This window comes from Vanellus vanellus (assembly GCF_965231255.1).
Source record: "Vanellus vanellus genome assembly, chromosome: 6".
Taxonomy (NCBI): Eukaryota; Metazoa; Chordata; class Aves; order Charadriiformes; family Charadriidae; genus Vanellus; species Vanellus vanellus.
The window spans coordinates 375911-392260 of NC_138911.1; the positions used below are offsets into that span (position 1 = coordinate 375911).

At 55.8% G+C, this 16350-nt stretch overlaps 1 protein-coding gene across 1 annotated transcript; it reads left to right on the forward strand.

Moving 5' to 3' along the window:
- Positions 1 to 755: 755 nt before the first annotated feature.
- LOC309673916 (SITS-binding protein-like) lies at positions 756 to 15732 on the forward strand. The gene is made up of 10 exons (XM_082485798.1): positions 756 to 1286; positions 3636 to 3807; positions 4575 to 4782; positions 4902 to 5052; positions 5311 to 5493; positions 5968 to 6236; positions 7945 to 8081; positions 9629 to 9750; positions 10504 to 10683; positions 15437 to 15732. Exons 1-10 carry the CDS (start codon positions 828 to 830, stop codon positions 15608 to 15610), a joined length of 2055 nt encoding a protein of 684 aa, XP_082341924.1. The 5' UTR covers positions 756 to 827; the 3' UTR covers positions 15611 to 15732.
- The last annotated feature ends 618 nt before the right edge of the window (positions 15733 to 16350 follow it).

Genomic DNA, 16350 nt, shown 5'->3' on the forward strand with positions numbered 1-16350 from the left:
TCCGGGGTTAGTGTGGCTCCAGTTCCCTCGGCCGCAAAGGTCTCCGAGGTGGCCGGCGGGAACAACCGCCCCGGGGACGGAGGAGGAGAAAGCTGCTGCCCGACCCCACGGCGGAAGAATAACCGGGGCTCGAGCGCTCAGCCACCCACCGCCCCTCCTGGGGGCTGCTACAGCATCTTTGACCCTGCCTTTCGGTAACAGCGACGCGGCGGTGCCGGGGGGATGCGACGGGGGTGCACGGAGCCGGGGAGAGGCGTTTTCCCCCCGCTCTGTGCACGGAGCAAATACTTCTCCGGGCAAGAGGGAAGGGGGATGGAAAACCCGTGCTGCGTTTCCCCCCCCCTTCCTCTACCCACCCCTGCAGTACTCCCTCCGCACCCCCCGGCTGTCTACTGCCGCTCGGCAAACGGAGGAGCGCAACCCCAAAGCTCCGCGGGGGCTCCAGCGCTGCCCCGTCTCTCCTCCCTGCCGTTCGGCCGCGCGTGTCCGGCCCGGCGTGGCTGCGCGGTGCCACCGGCCGTGCCGAGGGCTGAGCTGACAGCCGGCGCGGGGGGGTTCCGCGGCGGAGCCGCCGTCGCAGCCAGCACCGAGCGCGGCAGCGGGATTTGCCGTGCAGCGGCGAGCGGAGGGAGGCGGCAAAAGACATTTCTCTTACCTTCGCGCTACTGCACGGGGAAAAGAGCTGCGGCTTAAAGTTTTTTAAACTTTTTTGGTTTTTTTTTCCTTTCTTTTAATATTCTTCCAGCGCAATCCAAGAGGAGGGTTTTCTTGTGCCGCTGCAGGAGGGGAGAGAAAGAGGAGCTGGAGCATCGCCCTGCGATCGCGCCATGCCACTCGCCCGCCCCACCGGCCAAATCCCCGAAGCCACTTGGACCTTGGGCTTCAGGGAGATGACGGAGCCCTGGAAAGGCGCCCTCGGCTGCCTCGGCGTGGCCGTCTTCTTCGCCATGACCATCGGCATCATCTCCTGGCAGGCGCTGGAGCAGTCACCGGAGGAGTGGGTGCTGCGGGGCCGCACCGGCGGGGTGCTGTGGGAGCGCCGGCGGGGTGCCCTGCTCCTGCGGGCGCTGCCGACGGGGCGGACGGTGGCGGTGATCGCGGTGGGCGGCGTGCCGGCCGCCGAGCCGCCTCCGCCACGGGACCGCTGCTGGCACGACGGCGGGCAGTTCTGCTACGCCTGGGAGGAGGACGCCGAGCTCCGGCTCTCCCTCGAGCCCCCACCAGCCCCCGCCACCGAGTGCTACGGCGTCCGCTGGACCCCACTGCGCCCCGACGTCGTGCTGAAGGTAACGGGGACCCCCGCGCCCTTCTCTGAACCGTGGCGTTTGGGGTAAAAACGAGCCGAAGCGGGGAGGATGTGGCCTGCGCAGACAATTTCCCGGCACGGTTATGGGGTCGCACCATGCTTGGGGGCACCCCATCGTCCAAAGCCTCCAGCAGCTGGAGGGTCCGGGATGGGAAAAGCCCCTTTGGATGCCTCATGCCCTGATGCTGAGCCCCCAAAACGCCGAGGGGCCGCGGCCGCCGCCTCCCGGTGCCGCATTGGTACCCCCGGGATGGGAGAACCGTGTTTATATAGAGACGGAATAAATAACCGCTTCGGATCACAATGTTGGCGAGAAAGGCGAGGAGCTCAGAAAGGTCTCTTCCAACCACAGGCACAATGTGGCCGCTCTCTCGGGACGGGATTAATCCACGGCCGCCGCTGCAAAAATTTATGGGGGCTTTATGGGGTTTGGTTTTTTCGTACCCTTCCCAGTTTTCTCCCTCGGGTAAGGAAAAGCGGGCTCTGACAGCGAGCCTGAAGGAGGGGAAGGGAAAACCCCGTCAGACCGTGGAGTCCTGCTGTGGGGAGCCCTCAGGACGGCAGAGGGAGCAGGACGGGTTCCTGTGGGGATGGGGAATTTTTCCCTTTTAGCCGTAAATTGCCTGTTGACGTCGTTTTGGGCCGGCGGAAGGTGTTGCCTGAAGTCAGCCGCGGCGTGTGGGGCTGGTTGTCCTTCGCTGACACCAGTTTGGGGTGGTTGAGAGGACGATCGAGATAGAATAGGGGTTTTCCCACTTTTTAAAATAGCGAAAAAAACCAACCCCAAAACCCGCACCACCCAAACCCAAACTATTGGAAAATAGGATCTAGTGAAATTTAAGAGTTAAGAATAGGGTTTTTTCCACCCCCCTTTCCCAGCTGGTGTAACTAGTTCAGCTGACACCTGGTACGGCTCTCCGGAGCCTCCAGGGTTTCCACTTTAATAATTTACATCTCCTCTCCCCACCCCGTAGGGAGACTTAACCCCTCTCTGCCCCCGCGGCAGACACAAGCTCGGGGCATCGGCGTCGGGGTGAGGAGCGCTGGGTCGTGCTGGGCTGGGGGGTCGCTGCGTGCCCCCCGTCGCCCCCCGCAGCCCCAAATCCCCGGAGCTTGCCGGGAAGCCCGTCCCCGCCTGCGGAGTCACGCGGGAGGCTAAGTCCTGCTGATCCGATCCCCCGCTTTGGCAGAAAGGGGAAAGTCTTGGAGGCTCTGAAGCGGAAACTGCTGCTTTCGGAGAGGAGGGGGGTCGAGGATGGGGCTGTGCCCCGGGACCAGCGGCGCTTGGGGACGGCTCGCTGCTCCGCCGCCCCGCCAGCCCCAGGACAAGTGCCCCAAATGCCCAAACTGCTGTAGTCTCGCCGAGGGAAGTGCTTTTCACGGTCAGCCCTCGGGGAACGGGGGGGCTTTGCCTTGGGAGAGAGCCCAAACCCCGCAGGTTACCCCGGGGACGCTGCGGCGCTGGCGGGACCAGCCCTCGTGGCAGGGTTAAACATCTCCCCGCGCGCACGCAGCTGCCAACTCGGGCTGGAAACCCACCCCAGAAACGCTGCAAAAAGTAGCTAGGAGAGGGATATTTATTTATTAGTATTATTATTTTTTTTTTTCATAAAAAACAAGCAGATTTTTTCCAAGTGGGGTTTGCGAAAGCTCCATCGCTGCATTTCAAAGCCGCCGCCTTGAACGTCCCACCTCCGCCACCACTCTCCTGCAGCGACACGCGCCTGCGAAGCCCCTTCGCTTCGGCAGTTTCCAGCATCTTTGCAGCAGCGACTCAAAAACCCGTTAATTTTTGACAGTTGTGGTCGGGCGCAGAATGCGTTGAACGCGGGCGCGTAAGGGGGAAAGGGAGAAAAATTGTCTTTGGCTTTAATTAGCGAGTTAAGCCTTTTTTTGTTCTTTAAGGCAAACAAGGCGCATAACTTGCACTACTGACTCTTGCTACACATTTTTTTCCTCTTCCCACTCTTACACCATTTGATAACTTCAATAAACTGCAGGCTGAGAAATCAAGTGGTTAGGCAGAATTTCAGCATTTTTTGGTACCTAGAAGCCCAGCTCTTGTTGACATGGAGGAAAAGCTTAAACCCAAGTATCTTCTCCCCGGTTGGGCGCGGAAAGCAATGAGTGAGCACCCGCTGCTTTCTGCAGAAAACCCCCACATCTCACGGGGTTGGGATTTTTTTTCCTGGGAAAAGACCTGTCCCATGACGGCTCTGACAACACCGGAACAAGACGTGGGGGTTTCGCCTCTCCAAACGCAGCTATTCCTGCGTTCGCCCTCACCCCAGGCATTTCTCGCCGCCTGACGATGCTCTCTTGGCTGCAGGACTGCTTCTCCATGGCCAACATCTCCTGGTACGGAGGGGCGAGTGTCCGCGCCCAGCGCTGGCCGCTCAACGGCGCCGAGAGCCCCGCGCAGCCCTTCGTTAGCGGCGACTTCAGCAAGAACCCCGCCGGCTACGGGCCTGTCCTGGAGAGATACTTCTTAGGCTCGACAGGTAATCGCATCCTTCCCTCTCCGACGCCCTACTGCTTTAACCCCCGTGTCTCGCCACCCCTCTCCTCCGCTGTATAGCAACTGGTTTAGGAGCAGGGCAGATGTCTCCAAGATTAAGATATCCTACAGGCGGAATGCCTCCCGGCAGCGGGGTGCGAGGGACGCATCCCACGCTGCCCCGTCCCCGTGGGAAAGGCCGTGACGTTAGACCCCAGCTGCGTTTGCACAGGGGGGACGGGGTGCCCGAGGGGACGGGGTGCCCGGGTCACGCCAGGGAAATCCCGTGCGCTTGGCGTGTCCGTCGCTGTTTCTAAGCAGAGACCTGCGCCCATCGCCACATCCCCCAGTGGCGCTTGGGTGGCTTCACCCCGAGCTCAGGGCTCCCTGGCGCCGCTATGGGGTGCTGGATGTGGGCATGAGCTGTCATTTTCGGGTGGATATTTGGATTAGTCTGCAGAACGCCAAATTTTAGATATTCCCCCCGACTTATCGATTGCTCCGCAGCTGCCCTGCACTGATGAAGCTGAAGCCACCGCCTAAGCTGAAGGCGGAGCAAAAAGACAAGAAACAGAGCAAATCCGGCCCTTGGAGGGCATTTTGGAGGTTAAAAGGGAATAGTGGAAGCAGAGAGGGGAGATTTGCCTGCGTGGCCGGCATCAGGGCGGGAGGTCCTGCTCCCAGTTAGGCTCTGCCCCGGGCATCCCTGTCCCTGTGGCCGCCGGGGCGAGCGGCTGGCTGAGACGCCGTTTCCCTCTTCTCTCCCCAAAGGAGTGACGGTGACGGTGGCGCCCGACGTGCCCCTCTTCCTCTCGCTGGAGAGCAACAGGCATTTCTGCCTGGAATCGCCGGCGGGGAGAGCCGCGGCGCCGCTGGGATACCTCCTCTGCGTCAGCCCGGACGTGGCGGCCGCCCAGCGGCACGTGGGCAGCCAGCTGGCGGGGCAGGCGCGGGCAATGCCCGATACGGCTCTCCTGGGGTGAGACGCTCCTTCCCCCCGGCCGCGGGGCCGCTTCCCAAGCCCTTGTCCCGGTCGCTGCCCCCGGCATCTCCTGCCGGCACAAGGTGTTGATCCCCCCGGCTCTTTCCACCCCGCAGGTCTCCCATCTGGCGGTACTACGGCCCGGCGGGTTCGGCCGCCAAAATAAAACGAGGTTTGAGGTCGCTGGCCAAGAGACTGAAGCGGCATCGCCTTCAGGAGGGGGTCCTGGCGCTGGGGGAGCGCTGCACCGCCGTCCTCGCCGCCGCGGTACGTCCCGTCCCGCCGGCCTCGGGCTCCAGAGGCAGATGGAGCGCTGCCATCGGCCCCGCTACCTCCCCACCTGCAAAATGCAAACGTGCCTGTTTTGGGGGGCGGCTGTGATTTCCACCTCCCCCCCCCCCCCGGGAAGGGACGCTGCATTTGGGGTTCGACCCCGCGCAGGCGGTGACACCAGGCTGTCAGTGTGCGGTGGCACTGCCGCTCCTGCCAAACACCTTCTTCTGCCTGTCCCCCCCCCCCCCGCAGGACCACGTCCCCTCGGAGCGGAGGAAGAGGCAGGACTCGGCCCGCGCCTGGGACCCTTCCCTCATCGCACCGCTGCGGCTCTCCATCACGCTCTCGCCGTACACCAGCATCGCCTCCCCGCTCTTCCTGCGCTCGCTGCGGGAGGGCGAGACGGCCGGCTACTGGCTGAGCCTGCAGCCCCCGGTACGAGACCCTCCGCCACCCCCTGAACCCGCCGCTCCACCTAAAACCAAAATTCAAGCTGAATAAACCCGCGCAGAGGGCGATAACCCCATCCCCTGTGTTGGGGGCAAAGCGATGCCCGGGGCAGCAGCTTTTCTCCCATTTCATACGGAAGCAGCTTTCAATTTTCCGCTCCCGAAAGGTATTTTTAAAAGCTGCCAGCGTTGAGAAAATCCCCCCCGATTCCCTTTTTTTTTTTTTTTTTTTTTTTTTTTTTTTTTTTTTTGCAGTAATTCCAATGATGTGCCACTTCGCCATCAACTCAGGGATTTTTGGGGGTGGTTGAGGGAGGGTTCGCACCTTTTTGCGGTGCGGTGCGGCGGTGCAGATTGTGGCAGGGCAGGATGAGGGCAGCACAGGCGGCCTCCAGCCCTGCACCCCGGCGCCGGCGGGATGCTTTATGGGTCCAACACAAACTTTCGTCCTCTGCCGCAGGTGCCGCTGCTGACCACGTGGAAGGGGCGGCTTTGCGCCTGCCTGAACGTCACCAGCGAGGCGGCGCTGAGCTGGTACCTGGCACGTGCCCGGCGCCTGCGGCAGGCGCTGGGTGCCGCCTACACGGTCTTCGAGGGCGCCGAGGGCGATGCCTTCCTGCGGCAAGCCGTCCCGCCGCCCGCCGAGCTGGCCGGTGACCGATACACCGGGGCGCTGGCGGCGGCGCTGGCGACACTGGGAAACGCCACCGTCATCAGCGCCGGTGCCAGGTGGGTACCGAGGAGAAGGCGCTCTGCTGGAGGCGAGGGAGGCGAGGGCTGCCTGCGGCACGGCTGAGGTGGTGCTTTAGGTACGCCCTCGGGATGCCGAGACGGCGCTCAGCACCCGGGGGAGCAGCGTGGAGGTGGCCCAGGGCAATACGTGAGGAGGGGTCGCGCTCATAGCTCATCTGCCTCTCTCGTTCAGAGCACTTTAATTATTTTTTTTCAATGCCTCAGAGCATAAAAATGCTTAAATGCATTAACGCCAGATGCAACAAAAATGCGCCTCTTCATTTACGGCCGTTCAAGCTTCGGGTCGCTGCCTCTTCCGCAGGAGGGAGAGGGTGACCCCTGGAGTCTTGGCCACATCCCCATGTCGGTAGTTGCTTGTGGTGTGTCAAACAACTGCCGGTTTTGGATTTTTTGTGCTTGCACAGACCACAACAGGGTTAATTTATTAATTAGCAGTTGTAACATGCCTTGAAACCCTTTGGTTAAAGGCACTGCAAACTGTTACTTTTCTTTTTTCCCATTATTTTTATGCTTGGCAGATGCAAAGGGATATGCAGACTGTTTGCAAAACGACTTATTTCATGTGGTGGATGGGGCATCGATGGTAAATCGCATGAGAAAGCAACTTTAAAATAGTTCATTTTCAAAGAAAAAGCAGAGTTTCACATGCTGAGGTGGGGACGGGCTCTTACTCAGCCGTCTGCAAAACCAGACTGGTGGAAATAGCCCCTTTTCTAACCATTTTTCAGTCTGTCCAGGGTCGTACCTTTGCTGGTGGGCAGTCTCCATACCAGAAGCGTTTCATAACCCAATGCATCAGCCTTACCACCTCCTCAGATGAAAAAGTGTCCCTGGGAGACCTTTGGGGAGTCAGCAAATGGGTGGGAAGCTGAGGACCAAACCAAACTCTAGGAGCCAGCAGACTCAGACCAAAAAAACCCCTCGGTGAGATGAGCTCCAGAACATTTTTCAAACCAAAGCTCATCATGAAGGTCCACTTGACCCTTTTTGGCCACCAGAAACACTGCTTCCCACACCAGGCTGCTTGATGACATGACCCCCTGCCCTCCCGAGTAAACCCACGGCATAGAAATGCTACTGGAAAAAGAAATAAAAAAAAAAGAATGGGGAAAATAATGTTTTCTCCTGGCAGATAGATAAATCTGCTGTCAGTGGCTCAATGCAAAACAGGTGAGCACAGACGGAAGCCAGGAGGAGGAATCCTCCCTGCAGGACATGCCCCCTGTTGCGAGGAGGTTCATGCTTCGGGTCTGGGGAACCGCCTGGGGCCGGGGCTGGGATGCCCCCGCCGGTGTTGCGGGTATGGTTTTGGTGCGCATTGTCCCCCCAGGGCTGGTGTTGCCCTATGAGAAGTAGCAAGAAGATGGCCACGACCCAGAGCGTGGCTGTGCTGCCACCACTGTGGGGCCACCAAATCGTGGTCCTCGTGAGACGAAGCCGGGAAAAGGAAAGCTTTGAATAGGGGATCTGGGGAGAAGGAGGAGGATTGGGGCTGCCAAACGCGGCAGGGAGGTGCCATGGGTGGGAGCGGTATTGAGGAGCACTGATTGACCTCCAACGGAGATGCCAAATGGTTGGAGAAACCCAGATCTGACCACAGCGACTGCCAGGACAGGCAGGCACCGGAGAGTTTTGACTCCTGCAAGCCATCTACAAACATTGGGTTTGTGCTTGTGTCCCCCAGGTCCAGTCATCTGCCGCTCTTCGTCCAGATGAGCCCGCTGCGCTCGGACTGGAGCCACGCTGGGCTGAAGGGGGTTATTCCCTCCGTGCTGCACTACAGCCTCTTGGGCTACAACTTCTTCATCCCCGACGCAGTAGGTAATAATTTCTTTTCTGCTTTTGCCGCTATTCCTGGCTTTTCTGCAGAGATTTGTGCAGCGGTTGTTCAGGCGAGAGGAGCACGGGAGGTACGTGTGCCCCATCTGGCTTAGGTGTGCTATAGGAAGGCGTGAAGCGCTTGGTTCCCGGTACCCAATCTTCTGTCGTGTGGACTCGACTGGGTTGAATGTTACTAGGGAATCGGCCGAGGAATTAAAAACAAACAAAAACCCGCTTTAAATTATAATAGGCAGCCCCAGAAGCAGCCAGGTCTCTGGGGAGGCCCTTCGCAGAGCTCCTTAGCGGCAGGCGGAGGGCAGCCCGCCGCCTCCCCCAGCTCTGCTTGCGCTAAAACCCACCCGGCCGAGGCAGGGGACCGGCGTGCCCAGCTCCTGGCTGGGACACACGTGTTCCTGAAACACCAGCAGCCCGGCTCCAAGTTTGCTTTTCTGCTCCAAAGCACAACGGTTTGAGAAATTCTTAAATAACAACATCATAAAAGTCGAGAAACAATCGTTAATCTGGGTTAACAGCTCGCTTTTCCCCTCTTCTCGGAGGCGACCGGGTTATTTGTGTTTAAAACATGCCCCAAACAGGCAGAGGCTGCAGGTGAAGTGTCAGACCCAGAGAGCGGAGCTGCACACAGCCCTGAAAAAGGGGGTGGTTGAGCAATTTTTCAATTTGGCCTCTATTTTTAGCCAGTTTTTCTTAGAAAACCAGGCTGAGGCAATCACAGCGTGCCAGTTCCTTCCCCGAAGAGATGTTGAAGCCCTTGGCCGCTTTCAAGCGGGCTGGACGAGGGAGCAGATGCCCCGGCACGGAGCGGGCTGGGGCACACGGGGGGTGCTGCTGGGGCACGTGGTCCAGTGGGTCGGGTCACCGCAGCCTGGGGGACGCGAGGGCAGGGGAGAAGCCTCGGGGGGAAATGGGGTTTGCGGGTGACTGGGGTGTTTTGTACCATTGCTAGGGGAAGCTGTGCCAGGCTTCCAGAGCAATGGCTCCCGGGGACACTCCAGCCCGAGGGCTTCGTTTCCTTGTCCCCATCCCATCCCACCCTCTCCTGTCCTTCCCAAGCCCTTCTCTGGTGTTCAGAGGGGAACTGGAATCCCCTTCCGCTGCCAGTTCCCGATGAATCAGTTAGCAATGCTCTGCTTCTCCACCGCTTTCCACTATGAATTCGAAGGGATCCAAATTAGAGGAGTATTTTCCCACGATGCTTTGTCTTTGCACATCCAAGTGGCAGGGAAGTCCAGCGTCTTCCCAACGCTTTTCTTTGCAGGAGAGAAATCCCTTTTTACAACATTCTGCTAAAATTTAGGAGCTCCTGAGACATCGTGCCCAGCGTGTCCGGTCCTCAGATGGCCGGAGGTGGATGTCTGATTGACACTCGCTGGTGGTGCTCGGGGTAGAAAAACCCGGGTGGGGAGAATTCGGCTCCTTTTGCAACGGGGTACCGGGTCCTGCCCGCGTGGGGAGCGGGTCGTTTGGGACTGCTCCTGCCACGAGATGCCCCCGAGCAGCTTCACTCGGCTCCTTGTCCCCGGCAGGAGGGAGCCTGGCCAGTGACGCCCCAGGGGACCCGGAGCTGTACGTGCGGTGGCTGCAGATCGTGACGTTCCTCCCCGTGATGGCCTTCGGCACGCCGCCCTGGCTCTGCTGCGACGCCTGGGTACGCACCCCGTCCCCGCAGGGGAGGACACGGTGTCCCTTACATGACAAAAGCCATTAAGGTCCCTACTGGGGAAAGCTGAAGCTAAAAATCGCTGTCCTGTTCCCGCTGCCCCCGAAGCCCTGTCTCTGCCCCAGCAACCAGAGCGCTGTAGGCTCTCAGCAGTGTTTTTGCTGCAAAATTACTGTGAGGTTTTGTGGCTTTATACCTGGGCTGTGTGCGACCACGGGGCCGGTATGTGCCCGTGGATTGTCACATGTCTCTCTCCCTCCCTTTTGCTGCCAGAGTTGTTTAATTATAGTTTGATTCAATATTTAATATCTACGGCAGAGTGAAGGCTCAGATTCCCATTCAAAATCTTTTTTAAACAGTTGGGGTCATTTCCCAGGGATGTCACCTTTAGGGCAGAAAAAGGGGAGAGCAGTTCTCAAAATCAGGGGCACAGGGGGAAACGTCATTAAACCTCTTTGGCAGCAGCAAAAGCGTTCGTTGCTTCGGTTAAAGACTTTAGCGCCCCAGGTGGCATCACCTGCCGGCCACGGTGCCCAGCTTTCACATCTAAATGGGAATAAATCCACTGTATCAGCCCTGTTTGCACCTTGTTGGCTCCCATAACTTGACCAGGACTTTGCAATTTGGTGATCTCTCCTCCCAAGGGAATATATATAAAATATATCATTTTTTTTCCTGCTTGCTTTGCTGCTTATTGGATGAAGGACTTGTCATGGGTTTCTTTTTCTTCCCCCCCTGCAGGTCTTGAATCTTACCCGGCAATGCATACAGAGGCACCGGGACTTCGTTGTGCCACTCATCATAAAATACGGCGAGGAGTGGCTTCGTTCGGGGTACCCCATCTTCCGGCCAGCGTGGTGGCTCAGTCCCACAGATCCAACCGCTTTTACCATAGAGGATGAATTTCTCATTGGAGACGAGGTAGGAAATGCAGAGGCTGAATTCCCTCAAAGGGTAACTGGGGGCAATAAGGTGCCCCCAGCGCTCACCCATCCACCTGTTTGCATCCCACCGGAATACACAGCTCAAAGGTTGCTTGAAACCCAAGGGCGGGTGGGCCCTGTTGGCTCCTTCAGGTTTGCAATTTATTCAAAAGGAAGAGTGAACAAGCCTTTTTTTCCTTTCTTTTTTTTCATATCGGTGTATTTTTCAGTCCGTTCTGCCAGAATACACCTCCCGATGGTCGGCATTGCTCACTTTTTGCCCTCTTTTCGGGGTGTTGACCCCATTACTCGGAGCTGCAGCCTGACTCTCACCCAAGGTTGCTCACCTGCGTTAGCCGAGGAGCAGCCCAACGTGCAGCTCCCCGCTCCTCTCACGGAGCCCCTCCAGCCACGTTTTGGGGTTTTGCAATCCTAATCAGATGCAACCCAGAACAGATGGGAAGCACGGGAGAGCACAGACCCCGGGGCCCAAATTCAGACTCGCATCAATGTCCTGGTTGAGCTCGCCCATCCACATATTGCCGGTGGGATTTATTAACTTGAATCTCTATTTTACCCCACCGGCAGTTATAGTCAGGATTTATTCAGCCCATATGAGTGTTTTGAATGGAGCCCATCAAATTTATAAGGCCACCGCAAGCTAGGCGAATGTTATCGAGACATTTGTGGCACGTTTAAGATGCATTGATTTTCATCCATTTTCCCGGTAGAGATTTAAACGTGGCTGGCGCCTGTTTCCCCGCGGTCGTCGTTTCCCCCACTTCTTCAGATGTCGGTGATTTCATGCTGCAAATGCTCCTTGCAAGTCTGGTGCTTTCATGCTTTGGTTGTGGCTTGTGATGGGGGGGAGTTTCTCCCATCGCCCTCCCTGCAAAGGCATCCCCCTCCTCCCGCTACAGCCCGGGGAGCCGTCGCTTAGCACGGCGATGGCGTGCCATATAACGCGGCTTATGGCTCCTTTGAACCAAAAAGATCTTGGAAAGGCAATTCAGGTCTTCTGAAGAAGACATTTCTTAAAGCAAATTGTGCCCCATCCTCCCATCTGTGTGAGGAGGGTTTCATGTTGTGCGGTGGCATCCCTTTATCCTTGTCCCTCCCGCTTCGGGTGCAGGATCCCAGCGGCTCAAGGTTCCGGCGGTTCCTACAGGGAGTTTTTGCATTAAAAGCGTAACCCTCTGTTCACACCACTGCATTCACCGTGCCGCAACGTGTTGGGCTGTCTTTACGTGGGGGCGCTGCATCTCCCTAAAACATAGCCTAAAGCAAAGCTCAACGGGAGTTTGTTCCTTGTTTTAATAGAGAAGCATCTCATGCCACACTTACCTTTTCAGGCTCCGCTTGCAACCTCCAACAGCTATTGCAACACCTGATTTCCAAGCTTGAGTTTCTCACCACAAATTCTGCAGTTTCAATTTATAGGTTGGTTTGGGTTTTGTTTTGGTTTTTTTTAAAGGAAACTTTCGCTGCACAAGACTGCTAAAATATCTTTCTGCTGCTTCTTAAAAAGCCAAGAGCTCAAATGATCAGGTGCGATGTGTTTAAAATACAAATCCTTGGCACAAATGATTTTTAGACGGGTGCTGAGGGGTTTCCCGAGTCCCACGGCGCTGCAGAGCCCCGCTGGGGCAGGAGTGGGGGTCATTGCTTATTACCGCGAGCAAGCTAAAACTTGCTACTTTCCCCCAAAATCACTCGAACCGGGAAACCCCTGATGCAATTGAGTCAGCCAAGGCAGCGATGCGGTCTGCGTTAGTCAGGCCGGACTCCCAGTAAAATATTGCAAACTCAGAGGAAAAGAAGGTCAGAGCAGGTTCAGTCCCACCTCCCGGGAGGTGCGAAGTCAGGGCTTGGCTGAGAGCTCCTGAAATACGGCACAATGGGGTGTCCGCTCCATTACCTTGTCAGGGCCAAGCGTTTCTCATAAAGCGTGACGTGAGGCTGGCAAAAAGCTCGTCTGATTTTGGTTTTTATTCCCCCTTCCCCTCCAGAAGAGCCTGAGCTTGTGGCGGGACAGCCCCGACGGGGGAAGCTCCGAGTTCCAACGTGGGTTTTGGAAGCTGGAAGAATAGAAATGCACTCCAAGAATGGCTTCGGTGCAATCTGGAGTGTCATTAATAACAAATTACTGGAAAATACACAGGGTGATTCTGCCCCAGTGTGGTCCGAGGCAAGAATAAGTGTTAGGACACAACCTTTTAAACCCCATCCCTCAGCGGAAGCAGGTGCTGCTGAACGCGGCTTTGTGCCGTTGCTGAAGCCTCTCTGCTCCCGACTTGCGCCCCAGGCTTTTTGGGGGGGAGCTGTGGGCTGGGAGGATAGCCCTGCTTTGAAATCTGATATTCAGGCTGTGATTTACTTCCAGATCTCGTTAATCCTGATCCCCTGGCAGCGTACCTTCAACCTGAATGCAGCCGGAGGATACACCTGTCAAATTAGCAAAGGTGCTCAGTAAACAGCTTTTATGTCAGGTTTTTGCTGGCTACGAAGGGCAGCAGTATCTCTCTGCTCCCTTCGAGCAGATGGGACAGCACAGCTTTGGGTTTGTGACAGCGGTTTTGAGCTGTGGTGGTGCGGGGCTGCAGCAGCCGCGGCGTTTCTCATCCTCTACCAGAGGTCTTGAAACTGGATTTAACGCTGCACGGCCATATTCCGGCACCAGGAGCAAATTTCCACTGCAGGGAAAGGGAATTGGAGCTGACCGCTACCGAACCCTTCCAGCAAAGCACGTGGAATTATACCGGCAGAGACAAGCTGCAGCCATTCAGCAAAACGCGTTGGCGCGTGCTGGTCTGTGGCTGTGACGCAGCCGCTGCTGGTCGCCCCCGTCCGCCTGGGCAAGGCGGAGGCTGCCCGGGGCGGGGAAGCAGGTCCTGCGGCCAAACGTATTTATAAAGGCCAGGAGGGTCTGAAAGTGTCCCCCAAATTGTGCCAGACACCAGGCTGTCCCCCTGGGACAACGCTGCCAGGCGGCCCAAGCAGCAGCGCTCGGGGACGTGAGGATGAGTCCCAAGCACTTGCTCTTTGCTGTTGACCAGGACCTCCAAAAATGAGGTTTGGGACTGACTGATCCATAAAATTCATACTCTGTTTTCACTATTCAGCCTTCCCCCCCCCCAACGCTTTTCTAGAGTTTTAATTTTTTTTTCCCTGTCATCCCCTCTTTCTTCATCACCCTGTGAACCCAGCTCTGCGCAAACACAAATCAAAGCCTCGGTGTTCCAGCAGATTTAAATTTAAGCCAAAGCAGCTGGTTTTGTATTGGATTTTTTTTTTTTTTAGCAAAGCTTTGCTTTTCTTGTAAAACTCTTAATTTAGGGCTCTGAAAACTTCCTTCATTTTCTGAAGTTAAATAATTTATCAGGAATAAATATTCTCAGAACATTGGCAACTGCTTTTTCAGTAGGGGGAGAAAAGACCTCAGGGACCCCTCTCCTCACACCACCATCACCCACTGGAGGACTTCAGTAACGTAAAAGGTTTTTTTTCCCATAAACCCAAAAAACAACCTTCTCTAATGTTCTTTGGAGACTGGATTACTTTGACTAAGTCATTGGGGAGGAGTGAGCAGAACACACTTATGACTCGTGTGCAAATGGGGCTCACCGATTTGTGACCCGAGAAAAGATTTTTTTATGCTTTTTTTTTTTTTAATGCAATTACCTATATGCTAAGGCCACCAGCTGAGATTTTCATGGAGATTTGAATCTCCAAAGCAGCCTTGAGCCCACAGGAGGATAAATGTGACTATGTTGTTTGCGATTGTATTTTTCGTATATGTTTGTTATGTATATGTTTGTATATGTTGTATGTTTTGAACATCAGCTTTTCCTAGGGCTTATGTAACTTGCAACATTTAATTAGTTTGAGAGGCTGAAACACAGATCTCTTGCCTAAATGCAGGAGAGGAAAGGAGGGGAGGGAGCGTTGAGTCCCCCGGAGAGCAGCCCAGGGCAGAGGGCTTTTGAAGCCCCCCTTTTTAGCAGCCTGGAGCGAAAGCTCTTCTCCCACCCCTACAATGTGTTTGTTCCTAATTGAAATACACGTTTCTGCTTGGCTTTATACCGGATGATATTTGACTTCGGTGATTAAGTCACATCAAAGGGTCTGCCTGAACCAGATCCTCCCAAGCACGGGGACACGGGAGGAAAGGGAAATTCGCAATTCTGCCATAAATCCCCTGTGTGGCACAGGGACGTCTCCCACCCTGACCCCGTGCCACCAGTTCCCGTTGCAATCCTGTGAACCCTCCTCAGAAAGGGCTTTGGGTGAGCCTGAACCCACCTGCAGCACCCGGGAGTTACTGGGCAGCCTGAGCTCCCGGGCTGCCTGCATCCACCCCGTCCCGCTCAACGTAGAAGGAGCTTTGTTTTGCAGGAAACGCAGATTTCTGATGTTTTTTTTTTTAGTTCAGGTCTTCCAAAATATTGAGTTAGACTCCAGGGGCTACCGCAAGCAGGAATGATCCTAATCCCGGTCAAATGAAGGCCGTTGCATCATCTTTTCTCACTGCAGTTCAGGAAATCTTGCACTTACCAACTTTGGCCCCTGCTGCTCGCGTGGAAGGACACTCTCAGGAGCCAAGCTTCCCGCGCTCTGCGGAGGCTCGCTTCTCCCTTCGGCCTCCTGCCTTGCTTGGGGCGGCTAGCGGTACATCCGGCTAGTCTCCCATCTGCTACCTTTTTTTTTCTTTCTCTTTTTTTTTTTTTTTTTTTTCTTTTCCCCCACTGCAGGTCCTGGTTGCCCCAATAACAGAAAAGGGGCAAACGTGGAGAGATATCTACCTGCCTGGAGAAGGGCATCTGTGGATGGACACCAACACCGCCCGCGTGTTTGACGGAGGCACCGTCCTCAGGAATTACTCTGCCGGCCTTGCAGAGGTGCCGGTTTTTGTAAAAACCTCCTAAATTCATAGACCACCACCACTTTGGGACAGCTGACCTCCTTCAGAGCAGCGCTGGCCAAATGTGCTCGCTCTTCCTCGAGACTATTTCAGCCTATTTGCACCTTTCCAAAAACTTTTTTTATTTCGACAGAAACTGTTTGACTCTTTTTATCATTTGCTGTTATTCTGAAATAGAGGAAATACAGCTTTGGTACAAGTATACATCCATGCCGAATGTCAACCTCCGCCTTTCCAGGGTTTCCCCAGCGCAATGCTTGCGTGCGTGTGTTTAGGTGGGCACATCCAGCATTTCCAGGTCCCTGACACCCTGCTCAAAGGTGCTGCCTTGTCCAGAGAGGGGATTTTCTGCTAGGATGGGATTTTTTGCATTTAAAGAAAAAAGGTCTATACAGAGAAACCTAAATATATGATAGCTCTATTCCTGTGCATGGACAGCACACGTGCTAAGTGCTACCGGCTTCTCTCATCTGATGCTGTGCGTATGCTCCCCCAGGAGAGTCTTTGGTGGCAAGAGACTGAAATTGAGGATAATTGGGAAACTGGGTGAATTCCAGGTCTGTTGGGAGTGGGTTTCTGCAGAAGAAAAACAACTTGATCAAGCAAAGGAGTGGCTCTAACAGAGCATGATGTGGACAGACAGGATGACTGCCCACCTTGGAAAAAAACTCCAGAGCTCAGCATCCCCTACCCAAACTCCAGCATGCCCCAGCCAGTGCTTTTCACCATCTGTTGAATTGTAAT

Coding starts and splice junctions, on each gene's coding strand:
- LOC309673916 (XM_082485798.1), top strand. CDS start 828: ATGCCACTCGCCCGCCCCACCGGCCAAATCCCCGAAGCCACTTGGACC. Junction 4,783..4,901: donor CCCGATACGGCTCTCCTGGG/GTGAGACGCTCC, acceptor TCCACCCCGCAG/GTCTCCCATCTGGCGGTACT. Junction 5,053..5,310: donor CCGCCGTCCTCGCCGCCGCG/GTACGTCCCGTC, acceptor CCCCCCCCGCAG/GACCACGTCCCCTCGGAGCG.